Genomic DNA, 23748 nt, shown 5'->3' with positions numbered 1-23748 from the left:
TCATTGCTAAATCCCTGGTCTAGAATGGTGCCTGGGACATAAATATTTGGTGAATCCCTGGATGAATGATTAAATGAATGGACTTGGCTGGGAAGAGAAAAAGAGGATAGGACAGATAGAAGAGTGTGCAGAATTGAGGAGGGCTGTTTTAACTGTCTAAGGCCAACTTCTTCAGAATTTCCAGCCACGTGGTTTTACTCTCTCTGCCCACAGCATGTCATGCCTTTTTATGGCATGTAATTCACCTTGTAGTTCGGATATATTTAGACTGTGACCTTCTTGAGAACAGGGACTGTATCTTATTCACCTCCACACCCCTGGTGCCTAGCCTAGTACCTGCCATATAACAGATGCTCACTCAATGCTTGCTCAGTTGAATTAAACCCATATTGACTCAGCTAACTCTAATTAAAACAGTCTTTAGCCTAATTGTTAGCTGAGTCACTTTTGCCTAAAAACCCAGATTTAAATTTTACTGACAAAAAGCCTAGCTGGAATGAAGCCCTTTCCAGGGCAATTTTCCTGATTCAAAGCAACCTGAGAACAAAGTTGAAATGACAATATAGTGATAGGTCCTTAAGGGTAGGGACTAAATATAACGAATCTTTGTAAACACTCCAGTAACTTGGCACTAATGATTACTGAATGTGCTTTGTAAATAAACAAAAGTTGCATGAATGAATTTTTGAAAGAGCCCTCCTCCCTCTCCCATTTTCTTTCTTTTTTTGGTTTCCTAATTTGCAAATTATCTTCAAGGACAGTATCTAGGACCCATTAAAGCTAGATTAAAAAAAAAATTCTAGCTTATTTTAGGAGGAGGCTGGTGGTTCTCAAGCCCAAGAAGGAGAAAGCTATGGGAAGCTCAGTCTGCGGCTAATGTGTGCAGGGTGGTTTTGCCCTTTGCATCCTCTGCTCTCCTGATATTGCTGGGAAACCAGGAAGCATGTCAACTGAGGTCCCTTCTGGCATCTCCTGGGTCCTGGAGAGGCCAAGGAGGACCCTGCCTCTCGGTTCTTACTTTTTTTTTTTTTTTTTTTTTTGGCGGTACGCGGGCCTCTCACTGCTGTGGCCTCTCTCGCTGCGGAGCGCAGGCTCCGGACGCGCAGGCCCAGCGGCCATGGCTCACGGGCGCAGCCGCTCCGCGGCACGGGGGATCCTCCCGGACCGGGGCACGAACCCGCGTCCCCTGCATCCACTGGGCCACCAGGGAAGCCCTGTTCTTACGTTTGAAGAAACTTTGCTGGCCTAGGAGCATAGGGGCAGGCTCTGGGTGAAGTCGGGGGTTCTCCTCTCCAAGCGGTCTCCCTTGGTTCCTCCACCAAGGGCGCAAGGCCTTGTGAGCTGACTGTGCACAGCTTATCTAGGCCCTCAGCCTGAGCTGGGCTGACAGGGAGTGTGGGTGGAGGAAGAAGGAAAGGACTGGAGTGAGCGACGAGTAACATCTGCCCTATAAATCATAGACGTTTGCCAAGTGGAAAAACACCCAACCCTCAGAATGTTTCATTTTGTGCTTCTTGTTTCATGAAAGGGGTCAAATGTAACGTGCCATCTCCACTGGAGCCAGGTGTGAGTTGCTTCCCTCTGTCCTCCACAAACAGGGCTGTGTTTCCCAGTATTTGGTCTGAAGTGTGCTGGGCCCCGAATGCCCGAAGGCAATGGCACACACTGCGTCACACACGGGTGCCCTCTTCAAGAGAGTATCTTTGACAAGCCTGGAAGCTTCCAGCAGTGCCTAATGCTCTCCTCATTCCCGAGCTCTTCAGGGACTGCACCCCGGGCAGCACAGCTCCTGTAAGCCACAGCCCGAGCAGGGAGGAACCTCAGGGCCACACGGGCACCCCAATGAGACCCTGAGGGCGGACGCTGTCCAGGCTTCTGAGATATGTTAGGTGCAGATCCCCGTGGGCAGCCCAGTGCTCCAGCCAGACTCACCCAGGCCTGGCAACACCCCTGGGCCAGGATGGGGAAGAAGCGGCCCACCCAGCTCTGAAGGGAACCGCAGGATCCCTCTACCTTTTCCAGCCGGCTCTCAGGGAAGGTTGGCTTCATGCTTAAGCTAAAGTGGCCAACGCTGGGCCCGCAGGTGGACTCCATCAGCCCGTGTCAGAGGTGGTATGGCTAGTGGTTAGGAGTATCTGCTCATTTCAAATGACCGTGGGGAAGCTACTTAGCCTCTCTGAGGCTCCGTTTCCTCATCTGAAAGTGGGAGTGATCATAGTACCTACCTCATGCCGTTAGGAGGATTATATAAGGTGATGTTTGCAGTGCGATTAGCAGGGTGCCTGACATTTTAGAGGGGCTTGGGATACAAGGGCATTATTGTTCATCTGAATGAGGAGAGCCTGAATTACAGAGGGATTTATAGTCATCACAGGATGTACGGCAACCACCCTCTACCTATAAAAGCAGTGGTAGACTGGGAGTTGTTGGGCAAGGCTCGAGCCAGGTGGTCGGTCTGTGAGTGAAGTCCTGACTCCTTGGCCTGGGCTCCCATCCAGCAGGACAGCTGTTCAGGAAGCAAGGCTGGTCTGAGCCTCAGCTGGTCTGGCCTAGTGGGGCAATGTGGGACAAGCTATTTAAGCCTCCCAACCACCCTGTGAGAGGTATGTATTATCCCATTTTTCAGATGAGAAGATTGAGACTTAGACATGTTGGATTTGTGGCTCGTGGTCACCAAGTGAATATGCACCAGACCTGGGATTTGAATCCCTAGTTTTTGACTTTATAGAATATCTGTCTTTTCTGTTGTTGTTTCTTGCCAGCATGTAGAACTTCCAAATTTTAGGGAATCCCTTACTATGTGATTCTCGATGGGCAGAAAGCTCCTTGCCCCCGCCAGCCGGAGTAGGCAATTGGACCCTTCTCCACTGTTCACCAAACACAAACTTCCAACCTCACATGAGGCTACAAAGCAAGGGGCCACTAAGAACAGGTCTGTGATAGTCCCACGATGGAGGTTGTGTCTGACAGTGGCCTCCTGCCCAGGGGTTTCTGTATCCTGGCTTCCTGAGTCCCTGGTTCCCACCCAGTCTCCAAGCCTGTGCCTCGAGCTTTCTGAAGCTTTGCCCTAATAGGAATTGCAAAATTCACATGTTCAAGAACAAATTTCTAATTTCACCCTTCCTAAATATTAATCATTCTCATTCTGTAAGTGGTAACTCCATCCTGCCGGGTGCTCAGGTCAGAAACTTGGCAGTCAACCTTGACCCCTCTCTCTTTCACATTCACCCCCACCCACGAACAGATCACGTCAGCTTTACCTTCAAATTATAGACCCGATCCTCATCCTCGCCACTGGTCTGAGTCACCACCATTCCTCACCTAGATTATTTCGGTAGCCTCTAAACTGTCCCCCAACAATCTGTTCTCCACACAGAAGCCAGAGGACCCTTTACAGGCACAGAGCTGATCACGTTGCACCTCGCTCAGTCTTCCAGGGGCTTCTATCTCACTCAGCGTAAAAGCCAAACTCTCTACAGCAGACACAAGGTCTCAGGTGACTGGGCCCCTGTCACGTCTTGGGTCCCCTCCCCTTCTACTCCCCCCAGCTCATGCAAACATGTCATGCAGCCCTGCCTGGAAGGACTGGTTGCTCTAAAGTGTAATCCCTTCTTCCCTCAGCATCTTAAATATGATCATATTGATTCCTTTTCCTAGAATGACTTTCCCTTGTGTGTTGCAACTGGACTCCTACCACGTCCAACAAACTTCTCATTCCCCAAAGTTCAGTCAAATGCTTCCTCTCTGAAAGCTCGAGTGAGGATGGTTTGGTTCCTCGGCACTCTTTCTTCACCACCAAGTAGCTCTGCCTGCTCCAAAAGGTACAAACCCAGCCCTCAAACCTAGTCTTTGCTTAGGAAACTCACTTCCCCTGCTTCACAGACGGGCAAGACTTGATCAGGGCTGGTTATCGGTAATCGTGTTGCTGTCACATCCTCCTGCCTCCCCATCACCAGCAGTTTCTCTTTTCTAAACTCCGGGAGCATTCGGTACACACCTTTACTGCAAAACATAATTTTTGGCTTGCCAATCTATCTTCTTCTAGCCCAGCAGATCCACGAGTTAAGTGTCAAAGTTGGCTCTGTATCTTCAGTGCCTTGCACGATTCTTGACACATAGATGTTCAATAAATGTTTAAAGAAAAAATAATTCCAAAAGGACTTAAGCAGAGTTGTATAAATAACTGCGAGCATTAGAATTTGACTTATAAAGTGTCATTAAATACACTATTTCACAACATATCGATTGTCTATGTGAGCTAAAATCATTCATAGGGTTCGAATTAGAATTTTTCTAGGTCTATCTTCTGGTATGAGATGTGTTTCATCTTCTAATAAGTCTTACCTATTAGTTCAAAGCCTTTAAAGGAAGGGAGGTCATATTAGGAAAGAAATGGAAGTCTTTTTTTAGGCAATATTTGTCTTCTGTTTGGCAAACGTTTCATCACTGACTTGGTTTCAGTGGGGCATGAGCCGAGGGGTGGGCGGAACCCTGTGCTGAGGCTGCTGTGGGTCCCAGCAATTTCTGAGTAACAGGCTTTTCCGAGCAGCCAAGAGCTGTGGCATCTGTCCGTTAATCAACGTCAGGGTGTTTTGAAAAACTTAAGCAAGAGGTTTCACTGCATCTCAAGCCTCCCAGGCTTCAAACAGCTGAAGATTAAAAAAAAATATTTTTTTTGAGATTATCACCCTGTGGTGGCATACATTTCTGGCTACTTACTGCTGAACTGTTTCAAAATACTGTGCCCATGCTAATTTGTTTTGGAGTCATCCAAAGTTTGTTTGTTTTGTTTTGTTTTTTTGTCTTTTTCTTGCGGTACACAGGCCTCTCACCGTCGTGGCCTCTCTCGTTGCGGAGCACAGGCTCCGGACGCACAGGCTCAGCGGCCATGGCTCATGGGCCCAGCCGCTCCGCGGCATGTGGGATCTTCCCGGACCGGGGCACGAACCCGTGTCCCCTGCATCGGCAGGCGGACTCTCAACCACTGTGCCACCAGGGAAGCCCTCCAAAGTTTTGATGAGTATTTTTGAAAGATATTTCCAGGGGACTCCCTTAACCTCTCCCTAAATAACATTCATTTTGTGTATTTCATGGGCTCCTTGATATTGGTGGATGACTGAAACTAGACTTTCAGAAGGAACAGCCACTCCTGGGATCTTGGTGGGTGCCCCTGTTGGCCCACCCTGGCTCATGGACAATGCGATCTCAGGGCCTGAAAAGGACTGCATGAGAGGACTGTTTTATGGGTCTCAGTGAAATGGGTGTACTTTCTCAAGTTCAAGGCTAGTCTTCCTACCTGTGCTTTGGATCTCATATCCCTTCCTTCTTCGGGTATCTCTGCCTTATCAAATAGCTCCTTTCTCCCTTACCTTCAAACTCTACTTCCTTGTGAAATTCAATTCGAATGTCTGGTTCTTGAAGAATCTTTCTGGATTATCTTCTCCCCTCCCAAACCTACCCTACGCTTGATGAGACGCTCCTCCTACTCGGCCCCTATGAGATGGAGTGCATTCCTCTCTTAGAGCATTTGTCACAATATTAAGCAGGCCAATCCCTGTTTGGGGATGGAGATTTTATTTTGATTTCTGTATACTTGAAGCTTACTAGAGCTTCTGGAAACAGCAGGTAAAAGTTCAATAAATGTGTATGCTATATAATAACCATATTAATTATCTCATGAATCACATGCAAATTTTCTAGTCCAGGTTCCTCATTTTATAGAAAATACATGGAGGTCCAGAGAAGTTGAATAACTTGACTAAGGCCCTACAATCATTCAGAGGAAGACAATAGACTACAGTTTTGGACTCCTGACTAATCGAAGATCCCTGTTCCTCCCACTAGGCCTTTCTGATATTCTGTGCACCAGCTGCACTGTGTATTTCCCACATTTGCATAAAAAGGACACAATACATGACATATCCCTTTTCTAATGTTTAGACTTTTCTTAGTGTATAGGCTTTGATAAAGTTTTTGCTGCAAGAAAACTCCAAATCAAGAGAAATGGACCCTTAAATGGGGTAGCCTGATCTGGTGGAGAGTACTGAGGTCTGAGAAATGGGTGCTTATTTGACAGATATATAAGTTGTTAAGTGGGTTAAAAGATGACTACCATACTACGTCCTTAAACGTTGGACAAGCTAGTAGGGGACGTAAAGGCATGTTCACACCTAAATGTAAGGTAGTATGTGATAAATCGTAAGAAAGTTAAGAATAAGAACAATGGATGTACAAATGTGGAAGAAATCCCTCGAAGTTAAGGAAGTTAGGGAAGTCAGGGAAGGTTCTGTAAAAGTTTCATTGTGTGAGAACACAAAAAAATAAGTAGAATTTTGATAGAAGTGGATAAAGGCCTTTTAGGTGGGAAGAGCAAGGCTTTAAAGCTAAAATTTCTAGAGGAATTTACAAAGAATGTCAATAAAAATATCCATCCATCCATCTTCTACTTATTCCTGGAATGGCAAATGGCAGAGTGAGGAGCAAATCTCTTTCCCCAAAGGAATAACATAGACAAACTTTCTAGAAATTGAGCAAAGGCATACAACAAATCAAGAAGCATTTATTCAAGAAAAATTACTGACCTTTGGGTAAGAACAGTGTGTCCGCAGTATTTCAGCCTAGGGCTGCTCCCATGTCCTTCCAGCTCCATCAGCATGGCAGTTCTCCCAGGCAGGACAAGCTGGAGTGGAGCGAGGGCAGAAAAATTCCATTCTCCTGGGCATTGTTAGAAATAGCAATCTCAGTGGCAAAAGAACTGGAAAGATCAATGCAGCTAGCCTGAGGTTTTGGTTCTGGTTGGGACCAGCAACAGTTGGCAGACTGGCCAGAAATTTAACAGGGAGATAGGTCCATGGAATGACACAAACATGGTGCACCTTGCCACATGTCCCTGGTGGTTTGGAAGGCTGCAAGCAAGAGCAAGGCAGAATATATATTCAGGGGAGACTAGAGAGAGCCCTAGCTATCTGTATACATTCCTGGCTGAATGTGAGGCCTTGGACCCAGGCAGTTATCACTAGTGAGGGCCCAATGTAAAGTAAAAGCTACATGAACTTGTAAGATGCACACAGTGTGAATGTGTTCCACAACCTACACACAGATCCACCGGCAAACGGTGGAAGCCCTTACTGGCTAAAGATATTTGAGCACAACTTCTGACAAATCACTGGCTGATCACTAAGCTATGCTGACGCAGGGCTTACTCCTAGGAAGACGTATTTAAAAATATAAATAAGATTTAAAACATACAACACTGAGCAGAGATATCAGTGGTCATACACCCCAGGAAAGGTGATATCTATAGAATTGGACCAGGGAAATCACTAAACAAAAAAACAGAGAAATGGCAGTAGCAACAATCACCACCTCCCTGGGTGGAGGAGATCAGATCAGAATCCAGAGTTGCTACAATATTACCTAAAATGTCCAGTTTTCAATTTAAAAAAATATAAGATATGCAAAGAAACAGGAGAGTGACCTATTTTCCGGGGAAAAAAAAGTAGCTAATAAATACTGTCTCTTGTCCATGACCTCCACCCACTAGATGCCAATAGCACCATCCCTCCTAACCCCCTCCCCAGGTCACGACAATCAAACATGTCTTCAGACATTGGGGGATGCAGGGCAAAAATATCCCTTTATTGAGAACCACTGCTCTAAAGCAACAGTAATCAACATAATATGGTATTGGCATAAGGAAAGACATAGATCAAGGAACAAAATTAAGAATCCAGAAATAAAACCTTACATTTATGATCAATTGATATTTTGCAAATGTGCCAAAGCAATTTGATAGGGAAAGGACAGCCTTTTCAATAAATATCAATAGTACTGGGATAATTAGATACCTACATGCAAAAATGACTTTAGACATTTATCATACATGGGAAATTAATTCAAAATGAATCATACACCTAAATGTAAGAGCTAAAACTATAAAACTTTTAGAAGAAAACATAGGTCTAAAGTCTTTGTGACTCTGGATTAGGCAAAGAAAGGAAAATCCATAAAAGAAAATATTGTTAAATTACTTTATCAAAATCAGAGTATTTTGCATTCAAAACAGAGCATTAAAAAATATTGTAAGGGCTTCCCTGGTGGCGCAGTGGTTGAGAGTCCGCCTGCCGATGCAGAGGACACGGGTTCGTGCCCCGGTCCGGGAAGATCCCACATGCCGCGGAGCGGCTGGGCCCGTGAGCCGTGGCCGCTGAGCCTGCGCGTCCGGAGCCTGTGCTCCGCAATGGGAGAGGCCACAACAGTGAGAGGCCCGCGTACCACAAAAAAAAAAAAAAAAAAAAAAATTGTAAGACGACAAACCCACAATCTTAGAGAAAATAAATACAGAATATATAAAGAACTCTTACAACTCAGTAAGACAGTCCACTTTTTTTTTAAATGGGCAAAATATTTGAATAGACATTTTACCAAAGACATATGCACAGCTAATAGCATAGACTCAACATCATCAGTCATTAGGGAAATGCAGATGAAAGCCGTATTCGGATACAACTTCACACCCACTAGAATGGCTATAGAAAAGACAGTAACAAATGTTGGTGGGGATGTGGAGAAGCTGGTACTCTCACCCTTGTACATTGCTGGTGCGTATGTAAAATCAGTCATTTTGAAAGACAGTATGGAAATTTCTTTAAAAGTTACACATGACTTTGCCATATTATCCAGCATTTCCAACCCCTAGGTAGGTACATACACAAGATAAATGAAAACATATGTCAACACAAAGACTTGTATGAAAGGTTCATGACAGCATTGCTCACAATAGCCAAAAAGTGGAAACCAAAATGTCTATTAATTGATGAATGGATAAACAAAATGTTATATCCATAGAAATGAAATATTTTCAGCAATAAAAAGGAATATACTCTTGATACTTGCTACGGCACAGATACAGCTTGAAAACCCTATGTTAGGTTAAAGAAGCCAGATGCAAAAGACGGTATACATAGGATGCCATTTGTATGAAATGTCCAGAAAAGGCAAATCTGTAAGACAAAAGGCAGATTAGTGGTTGCCAAGGGCTGGGACAGGAACAGAAACCACCTGCCAATGGGCATGCAGGATCTTTGTGGATTGTGGGAGGGTTGTGTAGCTCTATAAGCTTACTAAACATCACCGATATTCCCACTTACAATGGGAAAGTTTTATTTTATGTAAATCATACCTCAATAAAGTTAATTTTAAAAAGGAAATGGCAAAAAGTAATTCTCTTATATCCTTGCCAAAGAAAGATAATTGCTGTTAACTTTCAGTGTATTTATTTGTTGGTGTTGTGTATGTGTTTTAACAAAAAGTAACTTCTACTGTACAGTTTTTAAACTGATTAGTTCATATATATTAATATATTTGTATGTCACTAATAACAATAACAAAACTGGGGCTTCCCTTGTGGCGCAGTGGTTGAGAATCTGCCTGCTAATGCAGGGGACATGGGTTCGTGCCCTGGTCTGGGAGGATCCCACATGCCGCGGAGCAACTAGGCCCGTGAGCCGCAACTACTGAGCCTGCGCATCTGGAGCCTGTGCTCCACAAGAGAAGGCCGCGATAGTGAGAGGCCCGCGCACCACGATGAAGAGTTGCCCCCGCTTGCCACAACTAGAGAAAGCTCTCGCACAGAAACGAAGACCCAACACAGCAAAAATAAATAAATTAATAAACTCCTACCCCCAACATCTTCTAAAAAATAATTAAAAAAAAATTTTTAAATAACAAAACTGCATGAGACACTTCATGAAATCTGATGAAATTGCAAAACCACTTTAGAGATCATCTAATGCCTTCACTTTATGCCCTTTTGTTTCAATTTCCTTACGTATAAAACAGGAGGTAGAACTATAGTTTTCTTGGTTCTTTATTGCCTTTCCCCTCTTTATTAATTCTTTTCTATTTCTTTTGGAATTTTTACTCCAATCTGCTGCTAATGAAAATAATTTAAAAACAGCAACTCTTTGCTGTTTGTGAGCTTATTTCAGTCCAGGTACATGGATTTTTTTCTTATTTAGTTCTCCTAAAAAATCGGTATTATCTTCCTTTTACAGACAAAAAATTAAGATTTTCTTCGGGTTAAGAAATTGAAATTTTCTTGAGGGAAGGAGAGAATGGAGAATTATTGCTTAATGGTTACAGAGATTGTTTGCAGTGATGAAAAAGTTTTGGAAATAGTGGTGATGGTTGCACAACATTGTTAATGTAATTATTAATGCCCCTGGGTTGTACACAAATATGGTTAAAATAGCAAATTTTAAGTTATATTTTATCACAAAAAGAAATTGAAGAAATTTGTTAGGTCTACTAACAAGGTACAGTCTCTCACCATCTGAACCCACAATCTTTTTTTTTTTTTTTTTACAGCCTGACTGAGATACAATTGTCATAACATGATGTAAATTGAAGGTGTATATGATCTGATATACGTATGTATTGTACAGTGATTACAATAGGCTTAGTTAACACATTCATCACCTCACATACATTTTTTGGAGTGTGTATGGTGAGAACATTTAATACCTACTTTCTTAGCAACTTTCTAGTATACGATAGTGTTAACTATAGCCATCATGCTGCACATTGCATCCCTAGAACTTGTTTATCTTACAAGTGGAAGTTTGTACCCTTTGACCAACATCTCCCCATCTTCCCCACTCACCAGCCCCTGGCAATCACCAATCTACTGTTTCTATGAACCCATACTCTTAACATGATTGCTATTTGCATGTTGACAGTGTTCTGTAACCCAATAAATAATGACGAAAATTTCAGATAACTGGCAGACAGAGGCCCAGATTTTATCACATTATAGTCACTCAGAGATCTTACTCTTTTATCTGGTCCTGTTTTAGTTGCTTCTGAAAAGATAAGTCCATAATTAATTTTGATACATCTATAATTTAAATTTCCTAGTTTAAAATTTTGATCAAGTTAAAATCTACTGTGCCAGGAAGTAGACCTCAATGATGTAAATTGGTTGTTATTTTGGGCTTTACTACGACCTCATTTGACGCTCCATGGGTACAGAGTTTTAAATATACTGTGCTTTACAGTATCAATAGATTAAGCCACTATCTATAGTTTAGCTGATCCTATTCCTAAAGCCCCTTAGGCCTATTTTTGCTCAAGAATCACTTAAGAATTCTTAGGGTCAGGTCAGATTTTAATGTGACAGAATGAGATCCAGTGATTAAGGCAATTTTTAAAAAATATTTATTTACCTATTATTTATTTGGTTGCGCCGGGTCTTATTTGCGGCACTCAGGCTCCTTAGTTGCAGCATGTGAACTTTTTTTTTTTTACATCTTTATTGGAGCATAATTGCTTTACAGTGGCGTGTTAGTTTCTGCTTTATAACAAAGTGAATCAGTTATACATACACATATGTTCCCATCTCTCTATGTGAACTCTTAATTGCGGCATGCACGTGGGATCTAGTTCCCTGACCAGGGATCGAAACTGGGTCCCCTGCATTGGGAGTACGGAGTCCTATCCACTGTGCTACCAGGGAAGTCCCAAGGCAATTTTTAAGCTTGATGGTCTCAGAGGTTGGATTAGACTAGGTCTTGGAGATAACAGGCACAGTCATACTATAAGATTGTCGCACAGGCCTATAGTTTGTTTTCTTAAAATTAGATGGCATGAAAATTACCCTTTAAGTAATCTCTTCATCCTTCTATAACATCAAGGAAATGTGAAGATTAGCTGAACCAAAAGAAATACTCTCCGAACGTGGGAGACTGAAGATTACCAGTTACTGTAAATGCCAAAGTTGTTCTGAAAATAGGAAGATTGAACTGTATTGTCTGGGTACAAATGAAAGCTAAACAGACTTTTCACTTAAAGAACATCTTTATTTAATCTTTAATATACAATATTACCTTTAATTTATAAAAATTACATATGGAGGACATAACTGGAAATCAGTTCAGGAGCGGCCAGTGGGTACCGATTTAGGAGGTTATACTTGCCCCTCTTATTAGTTTAGGGAAAAATTATACCACTGAATTTGAGACCAGTAAGACTGAGGAACGGCATTTCAACTTCCAAATCCAGTATTAAAATTGGGGATGCTTTATTCAGTTAATCCAAACAAAAACTAATTTCTAAATTTTCTAAAAAATAACTTTTCCCAAGAAGAGCTGAGCTTATCTCCATGGAGTTTTCTGGTATGCAATTTGCAGAATTCTGTAGCATCCAAATTGTTTAAAATCCTCTGCACATTAACATGTATGTATGTGGGTGTGTTTGTGTACTCACACTTAACGTTCACACCGAGCCGAAGCCATCTGTATAGTATGCTGGACCTAGAAAGGTAGCTCATTTATAACATGTGCTCCCCTATCACTCTGAGTACAGGCTTCCCCTCCTCTAGAATTTCCAAATACGGTGAAATATTTGATAAACTTCTTCGTGAAGAAGCTGTTCTCAGGATGACTGGTGCATTGCAATGTACATACATACATACTAGCAATATGGTGGTGTGTGATTTCATGAGTTCTGCTGTGCTCAAAGTTTAAAATGGATTAGTTGTTAAACAGTTAAAAGGCTAAGGTTGAGGATGCTTTAATTTAAACATGATGCACACTGACATTCTGAAATAATGCTATTGACTTGAAAAGAATTTGAGGCAAGTGCAAGAAGAGGAAGGGGAACTCTTCTTTTGGATACATCTTTTCTCTGCACTCCTCAGATTTAGGCTGTTGTAGAGGTAATAAGGGCAGTACCTTTCTGCACTCTAAAAAATAGTGGTTGCCAAATGGCAACTGAGGCACATAACCCATTTCTCCTGTTGCTTAAAATTTTTCCAAGAGATTGGTTTCTTTAGCACAAAGGTCAGAAATTCTATCATATTCTTGTCATAGGACTCTACGAGTATTCAAGTGGAGGAATTTTTGCAGCTCCAGCAATCCAGAGTCGTTGGTCCAAAGGTCAATGGGCAGGCAGAACTTGGAGCAAATATACTATTTTGACACCACAGAGACCCTTCCTTTCACACAGAGACTCTGAAATTGTGGCATTAAATGACAAGGCAAGGATAAGGACTGACAGCATACCCCATGAACAAAAAAATGCCTCTTTCAAGATAGTTGTACCATATTGAAACCTGAACAGACTCCAGTAGAGTATAGCTGTTTTCAAGACAACAAAATATATAGCTTTAGGTTACACAAATACATACAATCATACATACACACATCTTTTTTTTGCTCTAAAAATGAATTATGTACTCAAAACACAGATAAAAGATGCAGGTCAAAGATTATAGGGTCTTATACAAATTTAAATTGGGATCAAGGGTTAACAACTATGATCCAGGGGCCAAATCTAGCCCTCCATGTTTTTGTAAATAAAGTTTTATTGGAACACAGCCACACCCCTTCCTTTATATATTGTCTATACTTGTTTTCACAGTTCAACAGCAGAACTGAGTAGTAAAGATAGAGAGTGCATGGCTCACAAAGCCTAAAATATTTATCATCTAGCCCTCTGGAGGAAGCTTGCTGATCCATTATAGATCACAAAGAGTGTGATCTGAAGGAACAAAAAATCATCTTCACCAATGTTCCTGAACCAAGTAAGTGCATTAAAATATCTCCAGATCATGTTTGGTTCCTCAAATATTCTGCTTAGAATTTGTGCAGCCAAAAACACGTTAACAACCGTGTTTGTTAATTAGCAGACAGAGACAGTATTAAAAATCTCTGTGTACAACTGTGTTTATGTATGTATCTACGTAAAGAGTGGATAAGATATGAACTAGCCAATTTGAGGGTAAGGAAACCTAAAGAAAAATAAGAACTCAAGATGCCATTACTAGGAACTGTTATTAGCAACTCAGAAATATTTCAGTATATTTTTCTTTATATTTAACAGCATGGGACCATTACTAGGAACCATAGCAGAGCATGAACAATTCACAACTGCAAATTTTACCCATGAATTACGTGACAAAATTTTTGAATATAAAATAATCAGCATTTCTATAAAACATTAACTTTTAATTATGTAATTAAAGTGATAATAGCAAAATAAGAATGTTTTTATTTCTAAAGTAGATATTTTAGTTAAAGTTGCATCAGAAATCAAGTATTTCTTTGACATTTTCCAAGAGGCTTTAGTTATTAACTACAATTATAGCTGTTAGTATTATATAGTAATACATTGTTTAAAATATATTATAAACCATTTCTTTCCTTATTTAATTTAAATGAAATACAAAATTAAGGATTTTGTAACATGAATCATACTGGAAAACACTTAAAATGATATGAACAACTCTTATACAGAAAATGCCACTGGAATCACAAAAAGTTCTAATACTTGAAAGTAGCTAGCACAACGCTTGGCACATATTAGGTACCCTGTGTTTATTCACTCACCCTCTCATTCACTCACTCATTCATTCAAAGAAATCCAGGCCTAAGGAGAAACTCCATGATGAGAATGGCGAGCACAACCTTTTAGCAACAAATCTGTAGTTTTGACAAAGACTTTGGCAATGGAGAATGGAAATGAGAAGTTAATGATCAAATTTTAAACTGCTTGGTTAAAATCTACCAAGTGAAGCCCTGGGTTGTCCTAGAGGACATCATAGAGAATCAGGGTCAATATTCCACAGAAGGAATATATTCCTTCAATATCCAGGTTTTGCTTTTACATATAAACATCTGCTCAAAGACAAGAATAAGTTGGTGTCAGAGAGACATAAAAGAGCACATCTGTGCAACCCACGAGAAAGTAAGAACCCTGTGACTGGGTACTTACTTTTCTGCACCAAGACTTCTTTTTGATTGGGACAACATTCTCTTGGTTTTAACAACTTTATACTGGTTTGAACCAAAAAGTATGATCTTAAAATTCTAAAAGAAAAATAAATATAGAAGGTAGAGAGGGTGTTCAGCATCTCTATTCTTTTTCCTTATATACCAAATGATCTATCTACTCTGCACATCTGTGCCAAAGGCACGGAGTAATGTGTCTGCTTTTGAGGAGGCACCTGGAAAGGAGCATTTCTGGGCTCTCTGCAGAAGGTCTTATAAATGTAATGAGTATTTAACCTGAGTAATAAGGTCTACAAAATGCAAAGGACTGTAAAGGACAGAACAAAGTAAAGTATGTTCTTGGAAACTAGCAGAATATGGGATACTATGGAATAAGGATGGCTCTTGGAGAAAATAATTTTTTTAATCTGTAACAAAAATAAAACATGACACTGGCAAGTCATATGTAGCTGACTTAAATTTAATTGCCTTTGGTATTCAGAGAAGAAAAAACAACAAAAAAAGGAAGCACACTCATAAGCGCTAGTCTTCTCACAAGGAAGGTGAGGAGATGATGAAGAAGACTCTTCCTTTGTCCCCCTCAAGCTTTTTGCTTGTACCAGAACTGGCCATGCCTGTACACTTCTCTGCCTTCTCCCGAGCTCCAGTCATCCGAGAAACACAAACAGAGCAATTGGGGTGGGGCTTCTGTCTTTTCGTTCCTTGAGAAGTTCTTGGGGAACCAAGAAGGCCCCTTTACTCAGCATTCTTCTAAACAAAGCAAGGGAGGGTTCACTGCCATCTCTACAGCTGTTCTGGGTCTTTTGCCAAGTCAAGTTTTTCATTCTTTTTAGTGACCCACAAGTGGGCTTCTGCTATTTTCAGGAGGAAAGCTAACATGTTTTGAGAACCAAATACTTTCCCCTTTCTCTTCTAAAGTTAGTCATCTACACTTTTCATTTAAAAATTTTAATTTTTCAACTAGTAAAAGGTATTATAGTCTCAAAATATGTACTAAAATTTAACTCTCCTAAAGATTTAAATAATGCAACTGGCTCTACATCCTTACTTTCTATGTATACTGAAAATCTTGAGGTGGTTATCATTTATGGATCATTTGCTGAACTGTGAGGACTGCTTGACTATGTGTGATATAAGATGATCACCCTTAAAACATATTTAATTAATTTATTAAATCTTTTTCCAATTTAAATCTACCACATGCTAATAAAAGGGTAAACAAAATAAGAAAATAAGCCTTCAGAACTCTAAGGTGGGCTTCCTGCACACTGTTCCATGAAATCTTCAAATTCAGAGTAAATGCTAGACTACTACTACTGCTCCCAACTATTACTGTCAATGGAAGCTGTCTGTATTAAAGGTAAGGAAGAAAAAGTGTCTTGCACTGCGACATAAAGTCAAGGGACAGAAAATTTATTAAGTCCGATATTTATCTTACAGTTCTTGATAAAATGTAAGTTATTCCCCTCCCAATATAGAGAAATCATAATTTCTTTGAAAAGAAATATCATTGCAAAAATCTATTGATGGTAAGAGAAAGCCCCTTAGATATATCCCATGTTTAGCGTAATATAATTAATTATACCACATTTAATCACTAAAAATTATTTTGAAGCTATTCTGATTAATTATTTGAATTTCTGTAAATACCCTTGGAGGAAAAAAAGTTGAATTTATTTTTTACAGAAAATATTTGTGAAAAGCTCCCTCATCTAATGGGATAATAAAGGATCCCCTGTCCCAAAAATAGTTAAGGAAGTTTCACTATATTTTGTTTTTGACTTAGTAAATTGTAAAAGTAAGTTGCCTCATCAAGGTAAATTCAGAGCTGCATGACAGTACAGTGAATTTTGCCAAGCCACATAAAAAGAGTTGTAAATCGAGGGATTCTACTAAGTTTATAATGAGGTTAAAGTAGATAAAATTTACTTGGTAGATTTGCTGCTTTGGAAAAAATAATCTCCTACCAACGAAACCAAGGCTTTCTCTTAGGACAGGTTTCAAGGCAACAAACTGCAGCATTTCCCCCACTTTTTGTCATGCTACCAACACTAGACTGAACAACATGCACAAAATCCCAAACCCAGGCTCCTAAGTAGTGGTTATGATAAATAGCAGTTTCAATGATTCTATATGGAGACAAAGACTTGAAGAGTATTCTTTGTGAGATCATGCCTCCAGAGAAAACAAATTTAACCAAGGAATTTCAATGGAATACATAGACTGAGATTTGAAATGGTTGCCAGTCTGGTCATCTAATACGAAACTTGAAAATTCGGACAGGGATAGGTATTCTCTTTCCTTTTTGAGTCTTCTTGCTGCTGATGCAGTTACACCATTCTTTTGTTCTTATTTATTTTAATTCATTCCGTTATTAAAAATGGAGAAAAAAGGGATAACCAATGTGTAAATATTTTGACTTGAGAGCTGCTCCACTCTGGGAGGAAACAAATATATAATTGGTTCCAAAGGCCATCTCCAACTCCTGCAAGGTGCTCCACATTCTTGGCTTATTCTCAGGAAATCTAGCCTCCAGATTCCAGGACTCTAAAAGCAATAAGCAGTAACAGGCATAATTTCTCACGTGACCATCTTGTTAAGAATCAAAGCACATCAGGTCTCTGTCCTACACACACCAGAATATGTTTTGGTCAGGTATAAAATGGAATCATTTCAAAGTTGAAACATCTACAAGTTGAAAAGTCTTGCAGGGAATAGTCACGTTTCACCCTGCCATGTTGACTTAAGAGGTCCAGGTTTTCAAAAGGCCCCTCTCCAGACTAATTTCTGTAGTGGTCCATGTAAACAAAACACAGGTGAGAATGGTCTTTCTGGAGCTGCTTTCATCGAACAGCAGGGTTTCTTGAAAGTGTGGTGTTGGCTAAATGTAACACAGGCAGAGGGTGAGCCTCTGTATTAAATACCCAGTGGTCTAAAGGTAAAAGGTCATCACTGGAGAACAGAAGATACAAGTATCTGAAAATAAAAGGGGAAAATGAGTTTCAATTAGAATTCAACAAGAAGATCAAGTGATCTCAGTTATAATGGCAGAGGACACCCATGACCTATTTTGAGCAGGTTTGATGAAAAACACACCAGAAAATGAACCTCATCCATTCAAATGATTAGAAACACAAAATATTCCAGGAGAGTGCATAAGAAAATCCAGTAAGATGAACAACTAGACCTCTGAAATAAGGCAGTTAAAAAGCAAATCCCATATACCTGCCTGAAACACATAAAACAACAAACTGTAAAATGGCATAAAACAAACCAATTCAGAATTTTTTAGAGACCTTCTTTTAAAAATCAGATATAATATCAATCATATGTTTTGGCAGCTTGGAGACCTCATAGTATAATTAGAAATTAATTAATCTATATTTATTAATCAACACTGAAGGAACAAGTAAAGCACATTATTTGGACACAGCAAGGACTTTCACATACTCCTAATACATTAGTTTTTGCAGTTCTTAGAGCAGGTACTGCAAATTTAAATAAAGGTTTCAGAAACATTATGGATTTACAGGAGGTTTAATAATTAGTCTCTCTTAATAGGTAATAGCGTTGTTTTTTCGGGGTTTTTTTGGCTGCATTGGGTCTTTGTTGCTGTGCACGGGCTTTCTCTTTGTTGCAGTGTGTGGGCTTCTCATTGCAGTGGCTTCTCTTTTTGTGGAGCACGGGCTCTAGGTGTGCGGGCTTCAGTAGTTGCAGCACGCGTGCTCAGTAGTTGCAGTGCATGGGCTCTAGGGCATGCGGGCTCCAGTAGTTGTGGCTTGCGGGCTCTAGAGCACAGGCTCAGTTGCTCTGTGGCATATGGGATCTCCCCGGGCCAGGGCCCGAACCCATGTCCCCCTCACTGGCAGGCAAATTCTTAACCACTGCGCCACCAGAGAAGTCCAATAGGTAATAGCATTGTTTATATGAAGGCACATGTTTACACCTTTCCATAAACACTGCAGGCCACAGTGGTAACTTAGAAATTAAAAATGATAGTTTAAAAAATGATTCTTACCACTATAGGTAAGAATATTATATACTATAATTGGGCAAATTCTAATCTGAATTCTATTAGGGGGTCATCAAAGTAAGCTTAAAGAAACAGCTATACAGAGTCAGGAAATCTGGGTTCTAACTCTTGATCTTGGCAATGGCTGGGCCTTACTAGGCTTTGGTGAAGAATCCCTTTACAATATTCTAGCTAAACTTACTTCAAAAATAGGCACATTAGTATCTTTTCTGCTTACTGTTATAGTTCTGGATGACAGAGTAAAAACACAGCACTGGGGTAAAGGAGGGTTGCTTATCAACTTTATAACTGATAAAGCTAGAATGGAGACTGACAGTGCTTCCAATCTCACTTTGATCCTAGACCTTGAGATCTGCTTGACTGATTTATTCACCAGGTTACAGGCAGAGAAGGTAGAACTGAAAAAAGACTTGGATGGACATAGCAAGAGACTGTGCTGGGTCAGCTTACTGAATGGAGATCAGAAGCACAAGCTCTTTGTGTTCTGGGCACAAATATGTCCAGGAGAGCTATGTTCTGTGCAGTTCCATGTCTCTTGGTTAAATGTGGGCAAATGTATCAGGCTCATTCTAATCTTCTCACTACCTGGGAGAGGAGTAAGTGAAGGAATAGAGAGAAAATGCAGTTTCCTGCAAAATGATTCCTTTCCATTGGGGATGCTATAGAAGTACCTCACATAAACACACAAGTTATAAAAATCAGTAAGATAGTGATTGTGGAAGGTTTAGATAACAGAAAGTGGTATTATTATTTTTAAACAATCATTTAAAAAATAATCTTAATATTACTGTAGTGGATTGAACAGCCCCCACGCCCCCCAATTCATGTCCATCTGGAGCCTCAGAATGTGTCTTTATTTGGAAATAGGGTCTTTGGGGATATAATTAGTCAAGGATCTCAAGAGGAAATCATCCTGGGTTTAGGATGGGCCCTAAATCCAACGACTTCTACCTTTACAAGAGAAAGGAGAGAGAGATTTGGACCCAGAGACATATAGGGACGAAAGTCATGTGAAGGCAGAGGCGAAGACTGAAGTTAAGCTCCCATCACCCAAGGAACACCTTCAGAAGAAAATGATTTCAGACTTCTGGCCTCCAGAGCTGTGAGAGAATAGAGTTTCTGTAATGCCACCAAGTTTGTGGTAATTTGTTACGGCAGCCCTAGGAAACTAATACAACTTCCATGTCTACTCTCCTTAGGACACCTCTGGACCTTAAGTAGGGGTTTGGAATAAGACTAACTACTTCTTGGAAAGTCAAATAATCCCTAGGGAGCAGAGGCTAGCCTATAGATATACAGATATATTTAAAATTTATAACAAATGTTTAAAAGTACAGTAATATAGCTAAACAATTCATGTCAAGGACATGGTACACTACTACTGACTTAAATTTAAGATTTTTAACTTGGATTTTAAAAATAGAACAATTGGAGAAGTGTGATCTTTGCTGCAAAAGTTGAGGAAAGTCTAATCTAAATTAGCTATCAGACTACTAGATGTTTTTTCCTCTAATAAGGATTTTTTTTTTTTAGTGTTTTGTTTTGTTTTGTTTTTGCGGTACACGGGCCTCTCACTGCTGTGGCCTCTCCCGCTGCGGAGCACAGGCTACGGCCGCGCAGCCTCAGCGGCCATGGCTCACAGGCCCAGCCGTTCTGCAGCATGTGGGATCTTCCCGGACCGGGGTACGAACCCGCGTCCCCTGCATCGGCAGGCGGACTCTCAACCACTGCGCCACTAGGGAAGCCCTAATAAGGATTTTTTAAAACTATAGTTCAAAGTTAGAGATAATAGATGACAAATGGCATTGACAAAGGCCTGTAAGTATATAAAAAGGTGCTATTTAGTACTTCAGTTTTACTGGATGTCTTGCTGACTTTTTAGAGCTATTTTTAAATGCTGCTCACATACATCTCTTTTATCTTTCTCTTATCTACAAAGACAAGACATTCAGAGGAGGTGATGGTGCCAGAAGTCATCTCAACATAAGCGTTGGCGGTAACCACCAAATAGGAAAGTTTTACAGAAAGAACACCCAACAAAATCTGAGGAGAAACATTTAAGTATCCATGGAGAAATGGTAAGGCTAAAAAAACCAACTACCAAGCTAATATGTTCTTTATTTAATCCTTTATGTTTACCAAATGAGACTTGCCGACTTGTCTATTCTTTTTCACAACTAGCAGTGGCAGTGTCCAGGGTACTACGGATAGATGTTACAATGCTAAAGGCTTGCATTAGGGACTACTACAAGCAACTCATAATAAAACCTCAGATTGCTTGAAAAATAATTTACTTAAACCTTCCATTTCATTTATACTCCTAATGTTTAAATGACGTCTTAGAATAGACTGGTTAGAAATCAAATTAAAAACACTCAGTGGAAATTATGTTCTAAAAGATGATACATTAAAATATACAATTATTAACCTCTCCAAAAGATCTGCCCCTCTCTGCCTTTCTCCACATCTTTTCTCAAATCTTAAAAGTTGTTTTTTGGTGGGAAAGGGTGGGGAAGAAAAAATATTGAAACAAATGTGGGTGTATTGTGGATTCAAATGCATTTTTTAAAAGATAAACGGAAGGAGGCAGAACATTTCTGGTATGCTTCAATGGTTTAGGTTTTGTCGTGAAACATAAGGGGGCTGGGGAAAATTCATCTTCCTCTGCCTTTAGGGGTCAAATAATTTAGGATGACTTTCCTATAGGATAGAGGATACCTCTACTATCAATACATAAACAGTTGGGGTTATCTCACATAACAAAAAGCCCAGAGGTAGATGGTAACAAAGGTTGGTTAATTCAGCGGTAAAACATTGTCAGATCTCTGGGTTTTTAAAGATTAATGAAAAAATATTAAATTTTTCCTGGTGCCAAAAGACCTTATCCCTTTTTCCCTGTTCTTAGGTCACTGCCTTGAGTCCCTTTGATATGTATGTAAAATCTTTTTAAAAGCTTCGTAAACCTCTTGCCGGCTTTACAATCCAGGAATGTTTTTCTTAAAAGGCCTGGGAGCCATGACTTTGAAATACAAACATCAAGGAAGATAGCACCCCAATCTCTCTGTCACTGTGGGAGGTTAGCTTAGGTACCTTTCTCCAAGCTCTGATTACCCCTTTGTCATAAATACAGAAGTATTACTTTTCCACTGGATAAAGGCAATTAACACAGATGGCCACCCCAATCACCATGAGAATTTAGAAGGTACTACGTATAGCAAATGGTGTTGTCAAGAAAGTACCCCTGATCCCTAAACTAAGTGGGGGTTAATTCGAGTACAGTATCCCTCAGTCCTCTGTATTCCTAGTTCCTCCACATCCATGGATTCAACCAACCTCGGACTGCGTACTACTGTAGTACTGGATTGGCCAAAAAGGTTGTTCAGATTTTTCCATAATATGGCTCTAGGAGCGCTTAGTTGTCTAACTTCATTCAAAACAATTTTGTTAGATTGTATTGTGACAGCTGTCATATCAGCATGCATTTAAAAAAAACCATCAAAATTGGTGAATATTGTGTAGCCATTTTTATATTGAAGATGGAAGAAAAAAGCAACATTTTCGGCATATGCTTTATCATTTCAAGAAAGGTAAAAACGCAACTGAAATGCAGAAAAAGATTTGTGCAGTGCATGGAGAAGGTGCTGTGACTGATCGAACGTGTCAAAAACGGTTTGTGAAGTTTCATGTTGGAGATTTCTTGCTGGATGATGCTCCATGGTTGGGTAGACCAGTTGAAGTTGATAGCGATCAAATCGAGACATTAATTGAGATATAACAATCAACGTTATACCACGCAGAAGATAGCCAACATACTCAAAATAGCCAAATCAAGTGTTGAAAATCATTTACACCAGCTTCGTTATGTTAATCACTTTGACGTCTGGGTTCCACATAAGTTAAGCGAAAAAAAACTTCTTGACCACATTTCCACATTTGATTCTCTACTTAAACATCAAGAAAATGTTCCGTTTTTAAAACAAATTGTGATGAGCGATGAAAAGTGGATAGTGTACAATAATGTGGAATGGAAGAGATCGTGGGACAAGCGAAATGAACCACCACCAACCACACCAAAGGCCAGCCTTCATCCAAAGAAGGTGATGTTGTGTATATGGTGGGATTGGAAGGGAGCTCTATTATGAGCTCCTTCGGGAAAACCAAACGATTAATTCCAACAAGTACTGCTCCCAATTTGACCAACTGAAAGCAGCACTTGATGAAAAGCATCTGGAATTATTCAACAGAAAATGCATAATCTTCCATCATGATAACCCAAGACTGCATATTTCTTTGATGACCAGGCAAAAACTGTTACAGCTTGGCTGGGAAGTTCTGATTCATCCGTCATATTCACCAGACATTGCACCTTCCAATGTCCATTTATTTTGGTCTTTACAAATTCTCTTAATGAAAAAATTTTCAATTCCCTGGAAGACTGTAAAAGGCACCTGGAATAGTTCTTTGCTCAAAAAAAGATAAAAAGTTTTGGAAAGATGGAATTATGAAGCTGCCTGAAAAACAGCACAAGGTAGTGGAACAAAACAGTGAATACGTTGTTCAATAAAGTTCTTGGTGAAAATGAAAACTGTCTTTTATTTACTTAAAAACCGAAGGAACTTTTTGGCCAGCCCAATATTTACTATTGATAAATATCCACGTATAAGTGAACTCATGCAGTTCAAACCTGTGTTGCTCAAGAGTCAACTGTAGGGCTTCCCTAGTGGCACAGTGGTTAAGAATCCACCTGCCAATGCAGGGGACACAGGTTCGAACCCTGGTCTGGGAAGATCCCACATGCTGCAGAACAACTAAGCCCGTGTGCCACAACTACTGAGCCTGTTCTCTAGAGCCCGTGAGCCATAACTACCGAAGCTTATGCGCCTAGAGCCCATGCTCCGCAACAAGCCACCACAATAAGTAGCCCAC

At 40.3% G+C, this 23748-nt stretch overlaps 1 protein-coding gene across 4 annotated transcripts in view; it reads right to left on the bottom strand.

The window, feature by feature from the left end:
- Positions 1-6586: 6586 nt before the first annotated feature.
- Positions 6587-23748, bottom strand: part of MAN1A2 (mannosidase alpha class 1A member 2) — a 168752-nt gene continuing 151590 nt past the window's right edge. For 2 of the 4 annotated variants that reach the window (XM_024764825.1, XM_024764828.1), the window contains one exon: positions 11838-17765. In XM_024764825.1, coding sequence (XP_024620593.1) covers positions 17633-17765 — 133 coding nt within the window. In that variant the 3' untranslated portion in view covers positions 11838-17632. Of the gene's footprint in view, positions 6715-11837; positions 17766-23748 lie in introns of those variants that run through there. The other 2 variants (XM_024764826.1, XM_024764827.1) reach the window with 2 other exon arrangements.

This window comes from Neophocaena asiaeorientalis, unplaced genomic scaffold (genome assembly GCF_003031525.2).
Source record: "Neophocaena asiaeorientalis asiaeorientalis breed wild unplaced genomic scaffold, Neophocaena_asiaeorientalis_V1.1 scaffold62, whole genome shotgun sequence".
Taxonomy (NCBI): domain Eukaryota; kingdom Metazoa; phylum Chordata; class Mammalia; order Artiodactyla; family Phocoenidae; genus Neophocaena; species Neophocaena asiaeorientalis.
Note: the sequence above shows the minus strand (reverse complement) of the source record. Positions and strands in the feature narration are given on the sequence as shown.